This window comes from Rhinatrema bivittatum, chromosome 7 (assembly GCF_901001135.1).
Source record: "Rhinatrema bivittatum chromosome 7, aRhiBiv1.1, whole genome shotgun sequence".
Classification (NCBI taxonomy): Eukaryota; Metazoa; Chordata; class Amphibia; order Gymnophiona; family Rhinatrematidae; genus Rhinatrema; species Rhinatrema bivittatum.
The window spans coordinates 166832370-166857028 of NC_042621.1; the positions used below are offsets into that span (position 1 = coordinate 166832370).

At 41.8% G+C, this 24659-nt stretch overlaps 1 protein-coding gene across 12 annotated transcripts in view; it reads right to left on the reverse strand.

Annotated features, from left to right (window-relative positions):
- ZMIZ1 (zinc finger MIZ-type containing 1) overlaps positions 1-24659 on the reverse strand; it is a 1075801-nt gene that overhangs the window by 371011 nt on the left and 680131 nt on the right. For all 12 annotated transcript variants that reach the window (XM_029609503.1, XM_029609504.1, XM_029609506.1 and 9 more), the window contains one exon: positions 22420-22533. In XM_029609503.1, the coding sequence (XP_029465363.1) occupies positions 22420-22533 (114 nt within the window). The remainder of the gene's footprint in view (positions 1-22419; positions 22534-24659) is intronic.

A 24659-nucleotide genomic window follows, 5' to 3' on the forward strand; every position in this document is an offset into this window, starting at 1 on the left:
CAAACATATAACCCATATCTTGATATCCCTACACTGGCTCCCAATAAAATTCTGAATACAATACAAGACACTGACCATCATACACAAACTAACTCATAAAGATCAAACAGACTGGTCAGGCATAAACATCAGTCTCCATACTCTTCAACGTAACCTTCGATCAACCAATAAAGGCCTCCTGACAATTCCTTCAGTCCGCTCAACACAACTCACAACAATCCGTGAAAGAGCATTCTCCCTCGCTAGCCCCAAAATATGGAATACGCTTCCAACTGAACTAAGACTGCAACCCAACCTAAAAACATTCAAGAAAGATCTGAAAACATGGTTGTTCACCAAAGCCTACCAAGACACCCTAGGACAACCTAATGACCCCATCGTAACAGGCATCCCATCTGGACACAGACATGCTAATATCCCTCAAACAACATAACACCTTGAACACTTAATACACTTAACACGTTAAAATAATGATCCCCGTAATTACCAACTGCCAGCTTACTGTTACATGGCTCTATACTTTTACCGGACTGTACGGTAACATAACTGTATCTGTACTTTTACCTATCTGTACTCTTACCTGAAACCGATCATAATCATTGTACCACCTATTTAAATTGGCTATTACCGATCAAAACTTGTAAACCGTTGTGATGGCGAACCCGAACTACGGTATATAAAACTCGATAAATAAATAAAATAAATAACTGTGAAAGTAATTCATGATCCATATCAAGTAACCATGACTCAGTGAGATATGTATACATCAGGATGTTCATCAACCAAAAGGTCATGATAGAGGTCAATCCAAAATTAATAAGGTAAATTAATAAATTACATTTTCCATTATTGGACACAGGTTTAGATGGCAAGCAATATATTAGATGAGATGGGGACCTAAAAGTTCTCTTGTATCTTTGCAGCATTATATGATTATAACAGCCCTGCCCTTTCACCACAAGGATCGCTTTGCACACACAACCCATTGAAAAGAAGAAATCTCACCTCAAAGGAGGGATAGGAAAAGAGAAACAACTGCCTCGTTCCTTGGAGTCTCTGGGCACATGAAGATGCAGAGAAAGGAGCAGGCTCCTTTGTTGCACTCATTCGGAGCAAGACAAGGTGTGGGATGCCTCTGGCATCCAGTCTTAAAAAACCCGTGCTGGTGATATCACAATAGGAGGCAGGGTTAGCTGTCTGTCACACCAGAAGGACAGATTCCAACTGCAGAACCCCAGTGGCTGATGAAGAAGGCAGACTCAGATGGTAAAATCAGTAGTAGTGCTGCAAATTAGGCACAAGGAAGCAGAGCTGGAACAAACCTCTCCATGGGAGTTCAGCATCCAGACTGGATTAAAGAGCCCGCAGTGGTCAGGTCACAACAGGAAGCATGGTTAGCTGTCAGGCTGGGAGGACAGATTCCAACCATGGAACCTCAATGGCTGATCAGAAAGGCAGGCTCAGATAGTAACGAACAGTTAGTGGTGCAGCACAGACGTAGGGAAGCAGAGCGGGGACAAGGCTATACAGATTAAGGCTTTTTAGCTTGGAGAAGAGAGGACAGAGAGTATTTGATTGAGATTTATAAAATCAGCAGAGGGGTGGAATGGGTAAAAAGGGAATGGTTATCTACCGCAGAATGAGTCAGGACCTGGTGGCTGCCAGTGGACCCTATTCTGCTAGCAGCTGAAGACAGAGGGCCAGACAGGTTGTCATGGAGCCCATTTCTCAATGGCCAAAAAAAAAAAAAGAGGCTACCTGCAAGCCACCAGCAGACTCCATCCTGCTGGTGGAGGCCCAGAAGAAGGGGGAGGGCCTGGGAGTGTGTGTGTGTGTGTGTGTGTGTGAGAGTGAGAGTGTGTGTGTGAGTGAAAGAGCTATACCATCCCATATAATCTTCTCTCTCCCACTAATCTACAATTTCAGGGCATCTGAAAATCAAAAGTTCCTAGATATGGTGAGAGGGATTATTTTTTATCCTTATGTTTTAATTATTGCATGGTGTTTGATGTACCTGCTGTTTTGAAATACTTTATTGGCATTTGAGAAAGTTTGGATATTCATAGAAACATAGAAACATATAGAAACATAGAAATGACGGCAGAAGAAGACCAAATGGCCCATCCAGTCTGCCCAGCAAGCTTCCCTCATTTCTTCTCTCATACTTATCTGTTTCTCTTAGCTCTTGGTTCTAATTCCCTTCCACCCCCACCATTAATGTAGAGAGCGGTGATGGAGCTGCATCCAAGTGAAATATCTAGCTTGAGTAGTTAGAGGTAGTAGGGGTAGTAACCGCCGCAATAAGCAAGCTACACCCATGCTTATTTGTTTTTACCCAGATTATGTTATACAGCCCTTATTGGTTGTTTATCTTCTCCCCTGCCGTTGAAGCAAGGAGCTATGCTGGATATGCGTGAGGTATCAGTTTTTTTCTTCTCCCCTGCCGTTGAAGCAGAGAGCTATGCTGGATATGCATTGAAAGTGAAGTATCAGGCACATTTGGTTTGGGGTAGTAACCGCCGTAACAAGCCAGCTACTCCCCGCTTTGTGAGTGTGAATCCTTTTTTCTTCTCCCCTGCCGTTTAAGCAGAGAGCTCTGCTGGATGTGTGAAGTAACAGTTTTTCTTTTCCCCTGCTGTTGAAGCAGAGAACTATGCTGGATATGCATTGAAGTGAAGTATAAGAATGGAGTGATCAAGCTAGTTGAAAGGCATCAGGAATAGAGGAAGGTGGAGGTAGTAATTTGGATATTTGGTTTGGGGTAGTAACCGCCGTAACAAGCCAGCTACTCCCGTCTTTGTGAGTGCAAATCCTTTTTTCCACATTTCCTCTTGCTGTTGAAGCTTAGAGTGATGTTGGAGTCACAGTAACCATGTGTATGTTTATTGAATAAGGGTATTGTCTCCAGGCAGTAGCCATCATTCTGGCGAGTCACCCACTCTTCATTGGCGGCCTCTTGACTTTATGGATCCACAGTGTTTATCCCACGCCCCTTTGAAGTCCTTCAATTAAGCAGTTATGAAATATTTATTTTTATAACTATTGTTTTACTATTATAATTGATGTTTTATATTTCTTGATTTTTTATGAAGAATGGTGATATTTCTGTTTATCCAATGTTGCACTACATACAGAGTCAGGCTTGTTGCGGTTTCCAGTTCAGTGTTTGTTTGAAGGTTTCCTTTTATACTTTATGGGCAACTTTATTCTGTTATTTGATGGGAGTCCATCTGGGTTCTACATGTGACTGAAGTGATGGATTCTGCTAGTGTGCAGCTTGCTGTGTTTCCCACATAGGAGATGTATTGTTCAAGATCTGGTGTTTTTCAATATTGCAGTGCTCTCTTTTCCTAGTTAGATTGTTGCTGTTTAAACCTTGGGAGTTAGTGTTATAGTATGGCAGGTTTACTACATAGACTGAGTGTCTTTCTTTTGCAGGGGTTTTTTTTTTTACACTTCACAAACAGGCCGATACAGTACGGTGCACTCCAGTGGAGCGCACTGTTAACCTGCGTATGGACGCGTGTTTTCGACGCACTAGCTTTACCCCTTATTCAGTAAGGGGTAATAGCGCGTCAAAAATGCGTGTCCAACACCCCGAAACTAATAGCGCTCGCAACATTCAAATGCATGTTCATGGCCCTATTAGTTATTCCCGCGCGATTCAGTAAGTAAAATATGCAGCCAAGCCGCACATTTTACTTTCAGAAATTAGCACCTACCCAAAGGTAGGCGTTAATTTCTGCCAACACCGGGAAAGTGTACAGAAAAGCAGTAAAAACTGCTTTCCTGTATACCCTCCGACTTAATATCATGACAATATTAAGTCAGAGGTCCCAAAAGTAAAAAATTATTAAAAATAATAAAAAAAAATTATTTAAAATCGGCCCGCGGCTTGAAAACTGGACGCTCAATTTTGCCGGCATTCGGTTTCTGAACCCGTGGCTGTCAGCGGGTTTGACAACTGACGCCGGCAAAATTGAGCGTCGGCTGTCAAATTTGCAGACAGCCGCTACTACTCCTATCAAAAAAGAGGCACTAGGGACACACTAGTATCCCTAGCGCCTCTTTTTACCGCGGGCCCTCATTTAAATACTGAATCGCTCGCCCGCTCTCCCGCGACTTTTACTGAATCGGCCTGTGTATATCTTGCAGTGAAAGGTGTTTGTGTTTCTGGTGGTGAGGTGACATCAGAATTTGAACATTTTATTTGGTATGATGAGAAGGGAAACCCAAAGTAGTAGTGGAAATTTCTGTGAATGCGGAGTGTCTTACAGAACTGGAGGTGAAAGGTTTACACTGAGATTCTGTACCTTCATGTATAGTCTCCAGACTTCACGCTCATATCCATATTGAAGAACTGGTTGAATAAGGATATCAAATAATTTTAATAGTAGTTTTCTGGGAAGATTAAACTGGCCAGGTTTTTTTTTTAAATTGCGTTGATGGCTCTTGGGACTTTCTTATTGCTTCTTTTATAGCCAATTTAAAGGCAGGGAACAGTGCTGTGGGGATGGACATGATTTGTGGAAATGTCACTTTGGTTTGTCTTCCCCCATTGCCTTCCCAAATAATTCTGTCTAGAGTCGCCACTGCTTGCGTGTGCCAGGAATTCATAACAGTATCGAAGGCAGTTTTTTTCTGGGTTAAATAGGATTTATTTCAAAAGCAGATGAAATGGCCACTTAAAACCTATTGTAAATATAATGAGCCCCAGATACTTGGACAGCTTCTAAGAGGGGGTTACAGGGGAATAAAAAGCTTTCTGAGGGAAGAAGGCTGAACTGAGAGCCCAATCCCAGCTGACTTAAACATATTTCTCAAGCTAGGGATGAAAGTTTAACCAAGGGAACAGTAGCAAGACATTGACAAGCTGATGACATAAGATGTGCACAAAAAAACGGGGTGTTCATATTGAATGACTGTTTTCCTACCACGCACACAGCCACATCTCCTGTGCGCCCGCTGCAATATTCAAATGGGAAAGAAATTGTAGCGGCATACAAAAAGGGCACACTAGACAGAATAAATGTGCATTTCTGATGCTCAAAAGTTTATTGCATCGGGTGTATGGACTAAATTGTGTATTCCTAACAAAAGTGCATCGTTTGCATGAAGCTATGGAAATCAGCAATGACTGTCTGCCAAAAGGAGAGGAATCATCCATGGTTTTTTAAGGTGTCCTCATGCTCCACTCCATTACTCCCTATTGACATTATTTTATTTTTTGTTCCAACTCCAAATAACAATCTTTTACTAAGCTCTCTAAACAACCGTACCTTACAAGGGGCACATTTATTGCAACACAGAGGACCACTTTTTTATGTTTCTCCCGAATCTTTGACTGTGAATAAACTACTCCACCTCCAGAGCTGGAGTTAATTTTCCCATGTAATAAAATGTGCGTTGGGTGCCCAGCCTTGGAGCACACTTTCCTGCATCAGGTGGTAATAGCTGTCTTCATTTCCACTGAATTTACATGAGTTGAGCACTATCCAGTACACATTTGTTAGGGCATGCATTTTAGAGGCACTAATCTCCTTGCTGCATCACTGGATAATTTTATGTGCATGAAACGCGCTCTCAACCATGAGTAAAACTGCGCACTTGGCTGCACCCACTGTATTGCATTAACCTGAGAGTGGGCCTTTCTTTCTTCACCAAAGAGCAGGTTTGAGCAGATAGAAACATGAGTTCCATAGTTACAAAACTCAGGCAGGCTGGGCAAAAGAACCAAAGCAGACTATAACTCATGAGTTGTTAGTACTCCATCAATATATATAGAAACATAGAAGTGACGGCAGAAGACAACCATACGGCCCACCCAGTCTGCCCAGCAAGCTTTCACAGTTATTTTTCTCATACTTATCTGTTACTCTGACCGCTGAGGTCAGGGCCCTTATTGGTAACTTTTTGGTTCTAATTTTCCTTCCACCCCTGCCATTGATGTAGAGAGCAGTGTTGGAGCTGCATAAAAGTGAAGTATCAAGCCTAATTGGTTAGGGGTAGTAACTGCCGCCATAAGCAAGCTACTCCCACGCTAATTTGTTTACCCAGCCTGTGCAATTTAGTCCTTGTGGGTTGTCTTAATATAAATCCTCTTTTCTTCATCCCCCCCTGCCGTTGAAGCAGTGAGCTGCGCTGTATATGTATTCAAAATGAAGTATTGGTTCAGAGTAGTAACCGCCGCAACAAGCAAGCTACTCCCATGCTTATTTGTTTTCCCAGACTATGCAATTCAACATGTGAATCTTATAGTACTCCAATACGTGAATCTGACTTTGAAACCAATCCATTTTGACCAGTTTTTTTCCTGGTGTTTTTGGGGCTCAACACATAAGTGAACTGGTTGAAACATCCAAGAATGACATAGGATATCACAGCATACTAACACAGAACATGGAGTTGAAGGGAAGGAAGATGCAAATCATCATACAAAGGTCCAAAATGCAAGCTAATGTCTAAGGCAGATCGCATCTGATTACCTGTCCCATACAAAATGTGAAGGTTTCTTTGACAGTAAGACCCACAGGAGGTATATGCACCTTCTAATACATATCAGTTGGGTCCTGCTTAGCAAATTCTAGTTCTCCATAATATTTAAGGCATGCTTTGTCAGTTTAGGATTGGATATCACAAAAGTTTGGACTCATTTCTTCTGAATAGTGATAATTAACAGTGCAGTACAGGAAGGTCTGACCATAGACACAATTCAGGAAGTTTGGCACTGGAGATCTTTAGCAGGGAACTCATGTGTGATGAATGAACCTTTTGAATCCTAACCTATCTTTTAAAATTCTTGATATTGTTGCAGAGCAGCCCTAGACGCATAGGATGGTCTGGATCATAGAGTACTTCAATCATTGGGCAAGTAGGCAGGCCCAGCAGTGAGCCTGCAGGCCATATCTTGGATTGGATGCAGAAACAGACAGATACTGTAAAGTGCGCTCAACTGACTGCACTGTTTTACCCACAGATGGATGCGCTTTGCCTCCTAGATGCATACGCCTCTACTTAAGATTTATATGGCTCATGGCGGGAAAGGCCGAAGTGCCCTCTGATGACGTTGTCCTTCGCTGCCCTATAAAAGGGCTCTTCAGTCTTTGTTCCTGGCCTTCACAAAGTCTCTGGATTCTTGTTCCTAGTTCTGTGGGTTCCTTGTCCTTGTCTTCGTTCCTCATGCCAGGTCTTTGCTCCTGATTACAAATTTCCAGTCCTGCAAGGGCTCCTGTGGTCTTCGTTTTGTTCCAGAGTCTTAGTCTTCACCTTGTCCCAGTGCTTGGTGGCTTCAGCGTCCTGGTCTTTGTCTGGTTCCAGCGGTCTTTGACTTGTTTCAGCATTTGGTGTCTTCAGCCTGGTCCAGCAATTTGGTGTCTTCAGCCTGCCAGCGTTCAGATAGTGACCTGAGTCTTCAGTCTGTCTCAGTGTTCTGGTGTCTTTAGCCTTCAGACCAGAGTCCAGTTCCAAGTCTTCAGAATCCTGTTCCTGAGTTCCTAGTCTTGGTCATAGTCTTCTGAGTTCAGGTCCTGAGTTCCCATGCCTTCTCTTCTGTAACCTTGGTCTCGCCTGGTTCTGTTGGTCCTTGTCATTAGTTTTCGCCTGGTGCCTTGTCTTGCTTGGACTCTGTGTCTTCAGCATCTGGCTAGCTCATGCCTGGATGTGCACACCTCCAGCGGTGTGGACCACAGTCAGTCTTGGGGTCGGGTCGGTTGAATTGTGGCACAGGGGCTTACGTATACCCGTAGTCCGAAAGGGCCTTTGGAGTTTCCGGAGGGCTACCCCCCCCTAGAGACCAGCCCTGGCTGCTGATTCTTTGACAGTCTGCAAAGTTCCTGAGCTTGGTGACCATGTCCTTGCAATGGGTCTTCATAGCTTTGTCTTTGTCCCAGCCTTCAACCTTATTTTCATCCAAGCCTTCGGTTCAGTCTGGTTCTTCTCTTTCATTTTCAAAATCAAAGTATCTCTGGATGCTGTTTGAGTACCCTTGAGCCCCTTCTTCTCAGAAGCCAAAGAAAGGAGGCTAGAGGAGGGGCATTAAGGAGGAGATACTGTTAGGTTTACTGCTTATGGGACGGTCCCGCACACGGCTTTGCTTACCTCCTGTCCTGCGTGGCCGTCCCATAAGCAATATGGTGGCCGTCGCTGCTGGCGATTCTGACACGGTGCGTTGTCTCCTAGGCACATACATGCCTCTGCTTAAGATTTAAAGGGCCCGCGGCGGGAAAGGCCACGGCACTCTCCAATGACATCATCCTTGGCTGCCCTATAAAAGGGCTCTTCAGTCTTTGTTCCTGGCCGTCAAATGGTCTCTGGATTCTTGTTCTTGATTCTGCAGGTTCCTTGTCCTTGTTCCTGATGCCAGGCCTTCACTCCAGATTCCAAGTCTCTGGTCCTGCAAGATCTCCTGTATTCTTTGTCTTGTTCCAGCGTCTGGTAATTTCAGCCTGCTTCAGCTTCCTGGTCTATGTTTGATTCCAGTGGTCTTCACCTTGTTCCAGCATTTGGTGTCTTCAGCCTGCCAGCATTCAAATAGTGACCTGGGTCTTCAGTCTGTCTCAGTGTTCTGGTGTCTTCAGCCTTCAGACCAGAGTCCTGTTCCTGAGTTTCTAGTCTTGGCCATAGTCTTCTGAGTTCCTGAGTTCTGGGCCTGAGTCCTGAGTTCCAATGCCATCTCTTCTGGAACCTTGGGCCCACCTGAGTCTGTTGGTATCTGCCCATCTCACATTTATACCCTTGCCAACTAACATACTTTTGTCATACTAACTTCTTTCCCCACATCTTTCCGTTTCCAGATATTCTTCACTGTGTCTTTGTTTTACTTATTTTTGAATGCTAATTGCACTGCCCTTTCTCAGTCACTTTTCTGGTAAAGCATGCTGGTTTCCCTTTTTCTCCTACTTTAATTTCCAAACATAAAAATCCATTGCTCTTGCTGCAACGCTCTGTGTTTTACCAACAGACTCAGGTGGGCCCAAGGTTCTGGTACTTGAGACATATTCTGTAGCAATAATTATTGCAAGACTAACCTATTAATTAAGTTAGTCAACCCGTCAATCCTTCAACCTATTGTGTCTTTCTCACCGTCTCCTGTATGTAATTGCAAGTTAAATGAGGTAAATCACAATAATATTTGAGATAAAAGATTATGGGGACTAGGCAGTAACTCATGCTAAAGAATTTTCTCCGTGGGCTCACAAAAAATTTTAACTTTCATGTTAAAAAGCTACTTAACAAGTGATGCAAAAAGACACACCATGAGCATAGTAAAACAAAACAAACTGTCCCCAAAAGCAGGCTCATGCTATTACTTCGCACAAAAATATGAAAATACATTAGCTAAATAGTGTGAGCATGTTACTTATCAAGGGCAAGGTAAACAGCATGAGCAGGCTCAACTAAGCATGCTCAGTTCTCTTTCTCTCTTGACTCATTCTGTTGGCTTTCAAGGTATATTCAAGTAGAGGGGTACTTTCAACTCAGGGTGGGTTTTAGGTGTATGTGTGGGGGCAGAGGCGGTGTTACATTGGTTTGCCTAGAGCGCAAGGCTCTGTAAAATTAAGTGTATCTTTGCTCGTGTGTCCAATACGCGTGTTTATGCGCGCAAACACACACACTCCTTTTGAAATTTACCTGAAAGTGTTTACCATGTTTTTTTTTTTATGGAAAGGAGAAGTGGGATCAAACATATTCACTCTAAGTGCCTATGGGAACAATTGTACAGGGTTATTTCCCATTCATGGCCTTCACTTTTCAGGCTGTTTCCACTTAGCTGAGCCTTCTCAAAGGCATGCTCACGCTATTTCACTTCCCCCCAGTAAGTAACAGACTCGCAAGAATAAGTTAACACCAGTCCAAGGTAGGTATTAAATAATGTTCAGTTAGCAAACACTGAAGGCTCAGCATATTTAGCATGTGCTCGGTAACCCATCATTTGCATATTATTTTCTTTCATTTGCATGCAAGGGCATAGAAATTTTTGCTTGGCCATGCTAACATCTTTTCAGACCTCTTTAGTGTGCACAATAAGGCCTTTCAGGCCTTCAAATACATGCTAAAGTTTATCACATAGGCCCCTATTTCTATTTATGATATGCTGAAAGGTTTTTAAGGTTACATTTTGACTTTTTACTATATACCGTATGTTATGAGTTTTGTGACTATGTCTGTAGGCATTTTAAAATGAAAATTGTTGTTGACAAATGCTTGCCATTTTATAATTGTGTTTTACTAGGGTACTGTCAAAACTGTTTTAAGGTACTACTGAGATTCCTTATTATATATGATGTTATGAGTTTTGTGTCTCTAGCCTGGTATCTTATTTTTAAGTTTAAGTCGTATTGTTTTATTTTAGATTATGAATGTTTTATTTCGTATATTGCTTAGTGCTATGGCTTTAAGCAATTCATAAGTCCAAATAAAGATGAATTGGAATAACTTTTCTACAATACTAATGTAATTTCAGCTCCTCTTTTTGTTTCCTTTGTAGCACTCGTTCATAAAGCAAAATAATTAAAATTGAACAATGAAAAGAATCATCAATCCATATATGAGTTATTACAAGAATCCGCAGTATCATTTTGAAGGTTTATAGGATGTTGTCATGTGACCCACAACTTTAAGGACCAAATTGCATAGGGAGGGTAATTTTCATAGGAACAACTTTGGGTAAAGCAGTAATTTACCTGCAGAAATGGCCTTTAAGAAAATTGCACCACCTATACTTGTGTAAAATTGCATGGATAAATGCTGCACGTACTAACACAAATAGGAATGAGGCATTCAAGGGGGAGAAGTCTGGGCAGGGGGTGAGACTTCTACACATAAGTTTTTGATTTTTTATAAAGCAAATGCACAAATCCCCTCAGCAAAAGCACATGTACAGAACAGCAGGTGTAATTTAGTGTGTGTGTGTGTGTGTTGTTTTGTTTTATTGGAACACTTTTCAAAGTGGACTTCTGTGCACCACTTTACTAAAATCACCGCCAATAGTGTATTTGTTTTGAGACCCAGAAATTGATATTTGGTACCTACAAAACTGTAATGCTTGGGTATTTCTTTTCAAGACTAAACAAAATCCAACAGCATGTCTTGTTTTTTCCTTCTTTCCTACACATGTATCTTTCTCCCCCAGGCTCCCTTTCCCCTCCCCTCCCATACCATGAAGCAGAACAATAAGCCCTCATTCAAACAGGCTTGTTAATCATGAACACTTTAGGACCTGCTCTCTGTAAATAGTCCCCTCATTATAATGCACTTTCCATGCATCTTAACAGAGCAGTTAAGAGCAGCTCCCCTTCCCTGCCTGCCGGCACCACACAGCATTCTTCCCATCTCAATTTGCTGTTGCATTTGTTTGTTTGTTTTTTTTTTGTTTGTTTGTTTTACAGCAACAAACTCTAAATTATTGCCCATTCAGACTTTTGTGCTAAACAAATTACATGCATTTGGAGTTGGATTTCCACAGTTTGAACTTTGTTCTTTTCTTACATTGTAACTTTCTCTGCCATCAGACAATCACAGTCCATACAAGTGATCATCCTACAGTGCCCTAGTGGCCTGGATGATGGGGAACATAATATGCATACTCACAAAACAGTTGTGCCATTATGAAGTGTTGCAAAAATAATGTTAAAAGAATTTTAACACCTAGGCATGAGCAAGGTGCCATTTAAAATTGTATACGTTATTATATTTTAACATTATGGAACAAAGTGGGTTTTTTTTTTATAGCTTTACCATTCATTAGAAGCCTCTTACATAGTAACAGACTATTCAGCCCTCTGCAGAAGTGATTCAGTAAAAATAAGACCTTTGTCATGACTGGGTCTGCTTGCTGGCTGCGGGATTATATTTGCTTAATGTACTAGGTAAAATTACTGGGTACACTGGGCCACTGCTGAGTGAAAAGGGTTTATAAAGTTGTGATCATAACGCTCATCAGATCACCTTTCTATTCTGAGCTCTCTGCTTGAGCAACTGGTCCTTAAGATGTCCCTTAAACAAGTAATGTCACTTTGTGAAAATGAGGCAACTGGTTGTTTGCTAACATTTTAAGTACCATGCAGAGAAAAATTAAATCAAAGACAGAATTTGCACTTTTCAAAATTGGATAAGCAGATGATCAAAGACCAATGTTACAAGTTAGCCATCAGATAACATCTGCTACAGACCAGCACATCCCAAGCTGTGCATCCTGTTCTCTTTAACTGAATGTGCTCCCAAATTTAGCTGGTAAAAATAGGCAGCTCTGGTCTGGACGTCATATGCAACCCAGAGATGATGGGTTTTTCTGCCTGTTCTTCTGGCCTCCCAGCAGAATTTGCCCAACAGGGCTTTTGCCCCAATAACACGTCCTTCTCCACTACCTACCTAGTACTTTTTCATTTTACTCACTTACACTCCTCCCTCTGTAACTTAGTGAATGCTGCAACAATCTTAGGTAAAGGGCTACAGCTCCCTTCATCATTTGGTATGCGTGCACCTTGAATCTCACATGTCACTGACCTGCAGTAAGTAGGATTCCCTCCCCTCTCTAGGGACTGTGACCATTTCCTCCAGTCCCCAGCCCAATGAACAGAAGGAAAGGGTCTCTCAAAGATATTTGTATACTTTAAACATTTAACAGGAATGCTCTCAAGCAGCTGATTTCTCTATATGAGGTCATGCACATGAAGAAACCATACCCTCTATGCGCTGTGCAATATCTTAACAGTGCACACAGCAAGCATTAACACAAATCCTGCATTGATACAATTTTTTTTACCAATTAATTCTTTTTAATGCTTTATGCTGTTCCTATGCAACTCCTCTGAACCCTAAACAACAGACAACTTTGCAAGAGTTTTGGAAATTACTTCACACTAAGATCTGATTGGTTATGATTTCCCAAATTACTTCCCGTAACCAATCAGATTCAATTCCATGTGCGGTAACTTGGGGCAAAGTTTCAAATTTAACTACTTCCTGGGATTCAGAGCATTTGCAGAAAAACAGCTTTAAGAATTTAAAAAAATATACTGACTTAGTAGTACAAGTCATGCTCAGCACTGAGCAAATATTACTAATCATTGACTTTATTGTTCAAATAGTACTAAGTAGCACATAGTAGGCATGGCTTTCTTTTAACGAATAGTGGAGGTATCTTCCCAAATGTTTTTACACACATGAAAACCATGTTTGAGAATTACCTCCTTCCCCAAGGCCATGCAGGTAAAAAATATACACAACTGTGGAATACATACTTTTACTTGTGGGGGAAAAAGAGGCAGGTTAGGTCAGGGGAGGGAAAGAATGTGGGGTGGGAGGGGAATTTAAGTTTGAAATCCCAGTGCAAACCTTGCACCCACCTCAAAGCAGGCACAAAATATACACATTCCCCCACAGCTCAAATTAAAAATTAACTGGACGTTTCCCTTTGAAAATTTACTTGTAGGCCTAGGGATCCAATGTACTCCTGGGCCTTCAAATCCTGTAGCTAATTTCAAAATTACTGAGAAAGTTTCAACTACAGTGGCCTTAAATGAGCAAAATTCGTTATGTAATATGAATTAAAGGTAATTTCAGGAAATGGATGATAGTGTACCTTCTGCTCGCTGCCTTTCTGCAGTGAGTCATCATGATCCAAGCCATCAATGAGTCTTTTCTGTTTGAAGATGTTTTTCTGTGTCACTTCAAATTCTGTAGCTAGATTGCTAGGAAATTCATTCAGGCTTTATTTTTTTCAACAGTAATTTGTTTAAATGGGATTTTGTCTAATGGATTTTAAATTGTTGTTTAATCAATTATTTACTGACACTAAAAGATAAACATATCACATTCTATAATCAGAAAGTTAGCACAACAGCACTAACAGTGTCTTCATAGGCTAGAATCCTCTGACTGCAGTTTTAAACTTTAAAAGGTATCCTTTAGATTAAGCAACCCCTTAAAATAACTTTTCAACCTAGACAAGACAAAAAAATCAGCAATGCTGAAATGGTCTGGAGTGGATGCATATCTAATATCCAGAAAGCAAACCGGACGACAAACAGTGTGAAGGTGGAAGTTAAGTTCTACAGTGTAGCTAATTTTACTTGCATCTCAGTTGAGGAAAAAGGTGGACACTTTAGTATGTCTTCCTCATTTCTTTTCACAGGTACCAGAAACTCCTAATAGCTGAAGGAAGGCTGGGAAACATTGTATTAACAAAGCTATCAGAACTATTACATATATTAGAGATGAGTTTCGTTTTTCTGGGTTTGGTCAGGTTTCAGTTTAGGCGCTTCGTGGGAAAACTCGTTTACCCACGGATCGTTTTTCGGCAAAAACGAAGCTTGAAATCCGACCCGAATCCAGAAAAATGAATTAAAAAAAAAAATCTGAATCAGAAAAACACCCAACCCAACCTTTCAAATTTACTGTATTACAACCCCCCACCCCCCACCATCCCGATCCCTCCCCAAGACTTACTAAAAGCCCTGGTGGTCCAGCGGAGTCCCGCAAGCGATCTCTCCTTCCAGGCCGTCGGGCTGTCGAGCCTGCTACTAATCAAACTGACGCCGATGGCCCTGTGCCCTTACGATGTCACAGGGGCTACCGGTGCCATTGGTCGGCCCCTGTCACATGGTAGGAGCAATGGATGGTCGGCAGCCATCTTGTGCTCCTACTATATGACAGGGGCTGACCAATGGCACCGGTAGCCCCTGTGACATAGTAAGGTCAAAGGCTATCGGCGCCATTTTGAATACTGGCAGCCGACAGTGCAAGTGCAGGAGATCGCTCCAGGACCCCCGCTGGACCACCAGTGACTTTTGGCAAGTCTTGAGGGGGGGGGGGGGGCAGGAGGCTGCCAGAATTCAAAATGGTGCTGATAGCCTTTGCCCTTACTGTGTCACAGGGGCTACTGGTGCCATTGGTTGAAATTGCCTAATTTGTGATAAACGAATGCACATCTCTAATATATACTGCTATCCAGACAGATCTTGATCTACAGTACAGTGTGAAAGACATCTGCAGATCCACTCCCACAGGAAACAGGTAGCAGAACTTAGAAAGGAAGTTCAAGACTGAAAAATATTTGGGAGAATGGAACTGCATCGATCAAATGCTTAGAAGCATCAAAGAAGGAAAACTCAAGGAGACAGAAGGTGAAGTGAAGCTGATATCTGGACTCAGGTTACTACAGACACCAGACACCAGACCCTACACCCCAACTCAGAATTTCCTTAAGCTGAAGAATTGGTATGCAGACCTGGCCTGGAAGTGGGGGAGCAGAAACCACCACAGGATGAGGAGGAACCAAAACTTGCAAATGACCAAACTAGAAAGTGGAGGGTAGTGGTAGTTGGTGACTTGCTAATGAGGGGCACATAGACATCCATCTGCTGACCAGAAATTTTGTTGCAGGAAGTGTGCTGTCTGCTGGGTGCCAAGATTGCCAAAAATAGTCAGGTCTACTAACTACTATCAGATGCTGATAATCATGGTACCACAAAAGGCATATTAAAAGTAACTTTATGGCTCTTGGAGAGCAGCAAGGCAGATAAGAGAAGTCATTCCAAATGAAGGAAAAAGACCCAGGCATGGAATGTCCCATTCTGGAGATAAATGAATGGCTGCATATATGGAGTTAACAAGAGTGCTTTGGCTTCTTGGATAATGGAGTGACGTTTCAAGAACTACTGAGCAGAGATGGGGGTCCACCTGTTGAGGAAGGGGTACAATGTCTCCAGAACAGACTGGCAAACCTACTAAGGAGGGCTTTATACTATGTTCATTGGAGATGGGTGAACAAAGCCCCAAGTATACAGGTAAGTCAATCTTTAAACACTTATAAATGGGGAAAAAAGGGCAACATCTGGAAAGTTATGTATACTAATATACATAGCACGAGAAATAATATCCCTGATCTAAAGACAGTCATGGAAGAGGTGGACTTGGAGTAGTGGCTGTCACAGAGACATGGTACACAGAAAACCAACACTGGGATGTAGTTTACTTGTCTACAGTCTATTCAGGAAGGACAAGGTAGAAGAAAGGAAGGAGGAATGGTGCTACATATTAAAAAAATATATATTAAAGCAACAGAACTGCAGAGCTAACAAGGTAAGGAGAAATAATTCTATCTGGAAAGAGGGAATGGAACATTTATTTCTATTGGAGTGGTGTATAGTAGAGATGTGCTTCGTTTTCTTATGCCGGGTCGGGCTACGGGTTGGCCAACCCGTGTAAAACTTTGTTTTCCATCGGGTTGTTTTTTTTTTTCTCAGCTAATTTTGCCGAAAAAAACCCAAACCACCCCAACCCTTCAAATTTCGTTAATTACAACCCCCCCATCCTCCAGACCCCCCCCAAACTTGCCTAAAATCCATGGTGGTCCAGCGGGGGTCCCGAGAGTGATCTCCCGCTCTTGGGCTGTCGGCAGCCAGTAAACGAAATGGCACCGTGGCCCTTTGCCCTTACTATGTGCCATTGGTCACATGGAAGGAGCAATGGTGCCCTCCCCCTCCCCTGCACTAACCCGAACAACAAATTTTCCCCGAAGTTCGGGGAAAATCAGTCTCGGGATTTGGGTCCTCTGACCTATGCCGAATTGGAGTATTTCTTTGAAATTTTCCAATTCGGCAAAAACTACTGCACATCCCTAGTGTATAGAACTCCATCTCAGGCAAATGAAATGGATAGAGATTTATTGGAGGATATACACAAAAAAGCTATGAAAGGTGAAGTGCTATTGCTAGGTGATTTCAATCTGCGGGACACTGATTGGGATATCCCAGCTGTGGTATCATTTATAAGTAGGGAGATCCTAGATTCTCTGCAGTGAGAAATGTTTGTAAACTGGTAACAGAGCTCATATGAAAGGAGGCGATACTGGCCCTGGTGCTTACAAATGGGGAGAGTGTTTCTGATGTCATAGTGGATGATCATTTGGACTCTAGAGATGTGTATCGTTTGTTTGGGGGTTTTTTTCGTTTTGTGGTTCGGGTCACCTGTGGGAAATTTTGTTTTTCCTGCGGTTTGGGATTTTTTTTTTTCGTGGTTCCCGAATCTTGTTTGTGCGCACTAACATGAAATACAAATTTTTCCAAAATTTCGGAAGAAATTCCTTCATTTCAGAGCACTCCCAAACCATGATGAATTGGACAATTTTGTTGAATGCACATCTCTAGTAATTACTAGATGTTGAGGTCCAGCATTAGAACACAGCGACAATTCATTCAAAGGCAAGAGTCCTAGAGTTCAGAAGCACTAACATTATTAAAATGGGGGAGTACCTTAACAAGCTGTTAGCTGAATGGGAAAGTGGGAAAGTGGGTAAAACTAAAAAGAGATATTGTAATGGCAACTAAACCTTTTGTTAGGAAAATAAAGGTAAGAGGAAAAAGAGGCCTCTGATTTTCTAAAGTAGTAGCTGAAAAGGTAAGGGAAAAAAGGTTAGTGTTAATAAACTACAAGAGATCTCAAACAGGAAGACAGGAGATAATTTCTGGAAAAGCAAACAAGCTAGGAAAGTAGTCAAGACAGTGAAGATGTAAATGGAAGAAAAAATAGCTAATATGGTAAAACTTTTTTAAAGAAATATTAAGAGATAGGAACATGTTCAAAAGTAGCATTGTGACAGTCAGAGGGCACAGTTGTCTTGCCCGATCTTCCTTAAGATCCAGGCCCATGTGGAATCCTGGGTAAAGGGAGGAGCCCCTCACCAGAGTATAAAAACTCAGAGCCTAGAAGAGACAGACAGGCCCTGGGGAGCAGGCAGGAACCCAGACAATGCAAACATCTGCTATGTTTGATGTCTATGTGCTACCTGAACTTAAAGTGAACTGCATTCTTTGCTTCATTTAGCTTTTCACTGTAAATAAATTGCACATAAAAGAAACAGCCAGATTCTGCCTCCTTATTTCTCCTGGCTGTTTCCCAAGCCATTATTGTACAATTTACCACAGGAACTATGAAGTATATGGAATACACTCCTGTTCCCTTTTCTTCTTCTGGTACCAGTGTTATTGCCCATAAGTGGATTAACCTATCTAATGTTTGCTGCACTGCTGCCCATTTGTTTGCCTTGCACGGAGAGGTAATAAAGGATTCATTTATGGGAAACTTCATTTCCCGTTGATAATCTCCCGGGTTGATATTTAAGATCCATTGGTCTTCTGCTACTTCAGCACACTGATGATAAAAATTTCCGCAACCTGCCCCCTTACTAGAAGCAGGGAGGAGAGGGCCTGCCTCATGTCATGGTGAAGCCTTGCCCTTGGATGGGCTTTGGGGGCTACCTTCCCTTGTATATTGTTTGTTCCCCCCGAAAGGGCTTTACATTCCTCAGAAGTCTCAATGTATGGCTCCCTGGCATTCTAACAAATCTGAACTGTCTGTAGTTTCTTGGCCACCGTCTCCAAGGACCTCCCCTGGGAAATCTTCTAGGTCTCTCCTCGGGTAGCCTCTGAGTCTTAGTTTCCTCTAGGTCCTTTATTAGTTTTTCAAGTTCTTCTCCAAATACCCTTCCCTTAAAGGGCAACATTCCCAGTTTTAGTTTTAGAGTTTTTGATCCACCAGATATAGTTTCTGCATAGTTCTATGACTCCTGAGCCTATATTCTGGGACCTCCCACTCAGCTACTAATATATCCTGGATTACCGAGTAGATTGGAAAAACCCTGGTTGGTTTCTTTATCCCTGTAAGCATAGGGTTTCCATTCCTTCTGGGCTCCTTAACTTGCTCCTCTTTAAGGCTTAGTACCTATGACACTTTAGAAATCAGTGGCCCCAGTTCCTCCAGCCTAAAGAGTCGTACTGCTGTCCTTCAGCTCCCCCTCCTCCTCTCCCACACAACTTCATCCTGAGATAAGGCCTCTTCCTCCTCATCTTCATCCTTTGGGACTCTTTATCCGGCCTCCAAACTTCCCATGTAGCCTGTGCCTTTTTAGGCTCTCTCTGGGCCAGCCCTGTCTCTCCATGTCTAACCTTCGTCTGGTAATATGCTTGATGCATAGCCAAGACGAAGTCTGTCAAGAATTCCCCTTCCTCCTCCTGCCACAGGGATGCTGACTTTTGTCTCTGATTTGCCAGGTCCACCCCTCCCTCTGATGCTGCCAAGGAGTGCCATAAGCACCCCAATGCTGGCTCTAATAATGCCGGGAAAGATGCGCTAGCTGAGATGCACTGATTCATGAGGCTGGCCCCACCTTCCTCCTCTGCCATAGTCTGCTTCTTGCCATTGCAGTTATGAAAGAAGGCGCCAGCAATGCTGGGTATGCATCTGGCTACACATGTTGCATATTTCCTGCCCTTTTCAACAAGGGAGAAGTTTGCCTAGGTTGTCTCTCCCTTTTCTTTTTTTTTTTTTTTGTACTCATGGTTTCTGCAGGGAGGCCAGGAAACCTGTATAACTGGCTGCCCTGGAGAGGGAAGAACAGTCCTACAGAGGCTATCATCCTATGGGTGGTCCCCACTTGACCCTATCAACCTTACGGAAGGCCACTGCCCTGGAGCACCTCTTCTCCTGCTGAACCAGACCTCTGAGGTAGAGACTACTGATTGTCTCCCTGCTGGGCCAGCCTATATATAGTTGATGTCACAGGAAGACGTCACGCACTCTGCCCCATCTGCTAGAAGGAAGGAGAATCCCATAAGACCACTGGTCTGGCAGAACGAAGAGGAAGCATGACATATTTGCATGCAGTCTCTACTGTATAAATCTCATGCATATTCATTATGGATATCCTAAAAACCAGGCCTGTTTGTAGTTCTTAAGGATCAGTGCTGGACACCCCTGGAATAAGGCTTAAAATGGGAAAATGTAATTACAACAGAAATTGAAAATACATAATGTTCTCAGCACATGACAGACAGCAAAATCACTTCCTGAAAAATCATCCTAAATCTGGATATTTTACAGTATATTAAAATGTGTTTAAAAAATTTATTTTAGCCAGTAAATTGAATATGTATGATTTGAATTCACAAAGCAAACCCCAGCATATAGCGCAAATGGCTCATTTTTCTAAAATAATCTGGAAGCCTGCTTATGGGACATCTGAGTATATAAGTCAAATTCAAGGTTTCAAGTGCATCCCAAAAAAATGATCCCAAACAAATAAATTACTATCCAAAGGATAAAAAAAATGTCCCTACTACTCAAACTAATGGATATTTTCTTTTGTTGGAGACTGTGGGGCCTCGCTTTGACATTCTGGGACAGACATGTCTCAGAGTTTACTGGATGCTGTCACTCCATGCTGTACTGTTTGAAAGCAACAGAGGTTAGAGATACAGCTTTAAGCCACAGCCATAATTAATCTCTGAGCTAGCAAGACAACACCAGGACTGCCAACTTTAACGGGCATATAATTAGGGCAAAAGCTAGTTATCTCAAATCATTTGAAAAGAGCCGCTAGAAAAAGGCAAGGCAGAAACTGCTTGCAGTGGATCCATACTTTTGCTGGAGTTTTTACAAGCAAGACTTTCATCCATAGAAATGGCCAGAAGCTGTAGGAAATATTTAGCTAAGCCGTGATTAATTTATTTCTGGAACTAATTTTTGGATGATCTCTCTCTATAAACCTTCCCAATGATTCTTCTTAGGTGAGGTTCCTGGGTCATTTATTAATAGTGCTAAGCTGCTTGGAGACCTTCTGTAATGCAGATGTACTATTAATGCCAGAGGCTAAGTGCTTTTTAATTTATATCCCAGAAGTAATAAAGTTCCAGAGTAATTTGTTCTCAAAGGTCATTTTAGGGATTTCTACTGATAAAGAATTGATAAACCTGCTGTGCAGAAGTGAGGTAGAAAGCACGTGTTTAAATAATTTTTTTAAACTGTTTTTTGAAACTATTAAATAACCCTTGCAAATATTAAACAGTTGTTTATTAAAACACTGTCCTCTAAAGATATACTTTACAACACAAGTAGAGTTTTAAACACAGTCTTTCCCAATCCTGCCCTAGAGGAACACCTAACTGGTCTGGTTTTAAGGATACCTGTAATAAATATGCAGAAACTATATCTGCATATATTGGACACCAAGTGTATGCTTATCTGTCCCAGGCATATTCATGTTGGCTACCTTGAAAGCCAGTCTGGCTACATGTGCCTATAGGACTAGGCTGGCATATACTGATTCAGTAACCACATGGTAGAAACATCGGGCATTATTCCTAAATGAATTACAGAGAAATGAGAAGGTGGGCAATTTTCAAAGCCTGGGTTAACTGGCTGTCTGAATATTGTCTTTACTCATGGCTAAAATTATAAATGAGCTTCCATAGTGCATACATGTCTAGCTGGATTGGAGGGAGAAATTCTTGGGGGCAGGTCTTGGGGTGGGATTGTAAAATAATACATGTAGATTGAATATACAGATCTACACACATTTTGCACAGAAATTTTACCTGCAGAAAAAGCAGCTCCAAGTCTACAACTAAACCGTATCCATGACCATTTTCAAAATTAGGCATAAAATCCTAGGCCAATGGATTAAAAACATTGTCTCCAAGATACATCATCTAGCTGTCCTGTGACATGTTTGCCCTAACTTCATCCTTTAGGACTTGAATGGCTAACGTAACACACTCCATTTGTTTTTTTTTTCCCTTAACATTTCATTTCATTTATTAAAATTTATTAATCTCCTAACACTTAAAAAGGCCTAGGCGATATACAAAAATACATACATAATAAAACATCTCACTGTCAGCTTCATACATGCCTTTTTCCCCTATTACAATAACATATTGTAATTCTTTCCTATTATGGCAACATTAAATGAAATAAAGATGGAATGCATGCCAAATCTTACACTTCAAAAACATTCACCTTCAAGAAGAACAGAGTACAAATGATTTCCCAATAATGCTTATCATAAGGCAAGATACAGAAAACACCTCCGTTGTTTCCGGATACAAAGCAATAATTAACCTGCTAAATGTACCTGATGAAATGCTGCAGTTAGTATTGGTAACTAGCAGCTAAACACAAGTTCTAATTAAAACCCAGAAAATTTCAAAAGATTTTTCTGCAAACACAAAATGGGAAGACACAGATAGAATTTGATGTAATGTATTTACAACTAAGACAAATATAGGATGGCCTGGTTTGGGATGAACAGAATTAATGTCAGCAGGGTAGGTGGAAACTTAGCAAACAGAAGGCGTACATGTCAGTCGCTGCCACTGGAATATCCCACTTTGGTACCATAGAAACTCAAACATCATTCCTCTGCCGACAAGGCTCATTTACATGCAAAACAAACCTCTTTGTCTTTTGTCCAATTTTAATATATATTCACATTAAAAATAAAAAGGAGTAGAAAACGGGTGAAGCTTGATAACAATGACTAACATGAACTTTATGTGCAGATCCTGAAAGAGAGCAAGTTGCGTTTCAGAGAGGAGACATAAGAACATAAGACATCATCATCATAGGACTTTGCCATACCGTCAAACATCCCATCAAGCTCTGTTCAAAAGGTCGCTGGAACGCTCTCGGGTCACCACACCAGTCCAGAAGCTCGGTGGCTGCATTATGGAAGTTGGCAGGATTCTGTAAGTGCTGGGACACAGAAATTAGCAAGATGCATTTTAAAACCAGTATGCAAAGCCCAGCATTTTCTATTTTTAGAGCAGGAAAATGCAATATGAAAAATCATTTCCCCTAAAAAATCAGTACAATTAAGGCTGTAAAGCTTTAGTGCACATTCAGGCCAATACAGAACGGTGTGCTCGGCCGAGCGCACCGTTAGCCCCCGTCTGGACACGCGTTTTCGATGCGCTATTATTACCCCTTATACAGTAAGGGGTAATAGCACAAGGAAAACACGTGTCCAACCCCCCAAAAACAAATAGCGCCCGCAATATGCAAATGCATGTTGATGAGCCTATTGGTTACTCCCGCGCCATACAGAAAATAAAATGTGCAGCCAAGCCGCACATTTTACTCTCAGAAATTAACGCCTGCCCAAAGACAGGCGATAATTTCGGCCGGCACCGGGAACGTGTACAGAAAAGCAGAAAAAACTGCATTTCTGTACACCTTCCGGCTTAATATCATAGCAATATTAAGTCGGAGGCCCCAAAAATCAAAAAAATAAAAAAGCATTAAAAAAAAAAAATCAGCCTGCGGCTCACAGGTTGGAAGACGGACGCTCAAGTTTGCCGGCGTCCATTTTCTGAACCCATGGCTGTTAGCGGGTTCGGCAACCGATGCCAGTAAAATTAAGTGTCGGCTGTCAAATCCGCTGACAGCTGCCGCTTCTGCCAATAAGGAGGCGCTAGGGACGCGCTAGTGTCCCTAGCACCTCCTTATTACCGCGGGCCCTCATTTGAATACAAAATTGCGCGCCCAGGAGAGTGGCCTGGGCGTGCGTCGGGAGAGCAGGCGCTCACCTCGGAGTGCCGGCTCTCCCGCACATTTTACTGTATCGGCCCGTTACAAAGTGATGAGTTGACAAGAGTGTGAGCATCCTGTAAAGCCGGTCAGTTTACTATTTTAAGAAGCAGGTATCTTATTTTTGCAGTGTACTGAATGTATACAAATAAGAGTTTGAAAGCAGAGTGCTCTAAACTTGTGGCTTCCCAAGCATGCTAATAAGTTCTTTCCAAGTCATCTGTTCTCTATTAAAAAGTACCTCGGGGATCTACTAGGGGAAGGGGGACTCAGCTATGTAAGATCTGCGATTTCAAAACTACTCACAAACCACATATGGGAGACCAATTCACTGCATGCTGCTACAGTTATAACCCTTTATGAACTTAGACGTGATCAGTTTAAGTTGCAATATTACATAGTAAATCATTTACTGTGGCAGCTATCATATTTTTCACATCAAAACTAGTATTAAAAATATAAGAACTGTTTTAGAAAGAAAAATATATTTCCCTTCAGTTGTGCAAATTAACACACAATCACATCACAGGCTGAGAAAAGGGCTGGCCTGTGATTTGATTCACTTTACAAATCAATAGCTGGTGAAAAAACTAAAGTAGTGGGAGCAAAACAGTGTGGGAGTCGCACAGAAGAAAATAAATCTTTATTTCTCAGGTTGAAAAATATAAACATAAAAATACTCCCATCCCTAACTCAACTCCCTTGGAAAACATGTTAAAAAGGGGAATTTATGCTACCCTGTGTAACCTCAACTGGTTGCCTTAGCGACAACCAAATATTTTTCTCTAGAACTGTTTGCTGGAAATCCTGCTGCCCACCTGGATTTCAAGTGTGTTCTGAAAGGAGCATCCGACGCTAATCACACCAAAACGTCAACGTGACGCACAGCCCCATTCAAGCTGGGCTATATAAACAGCACTACCAAACGGCCTTTTCACTTTTTTTTTTTATTTCACAAGATATTAGGAGACTACAGAAAACGTACAAATTATTCTAAAAGCAGGAAAGGCACATTGGAGCCTTGAGTGAGCATAAAAGATTCTTGGAAGTCACAGTATTTCCCTTTAAGATCATTCTTAGAACAAGTGGTATAAAAGCCTCCTTGCCACTTCACCTCCCTCAAGCATCCTACACCATTAACATGCACTTAGGACCATGACATTTAAGATCGTGTTACATGGTTTTTGCGCAAACTAATCCTTATTGATTGTAAAATCCTTGTTCTGCTCCTACAGTGACAGATGATAATCAGTATGTGGAGTAGCAGGTTTTAAAACAATAGAGAGGGCTGG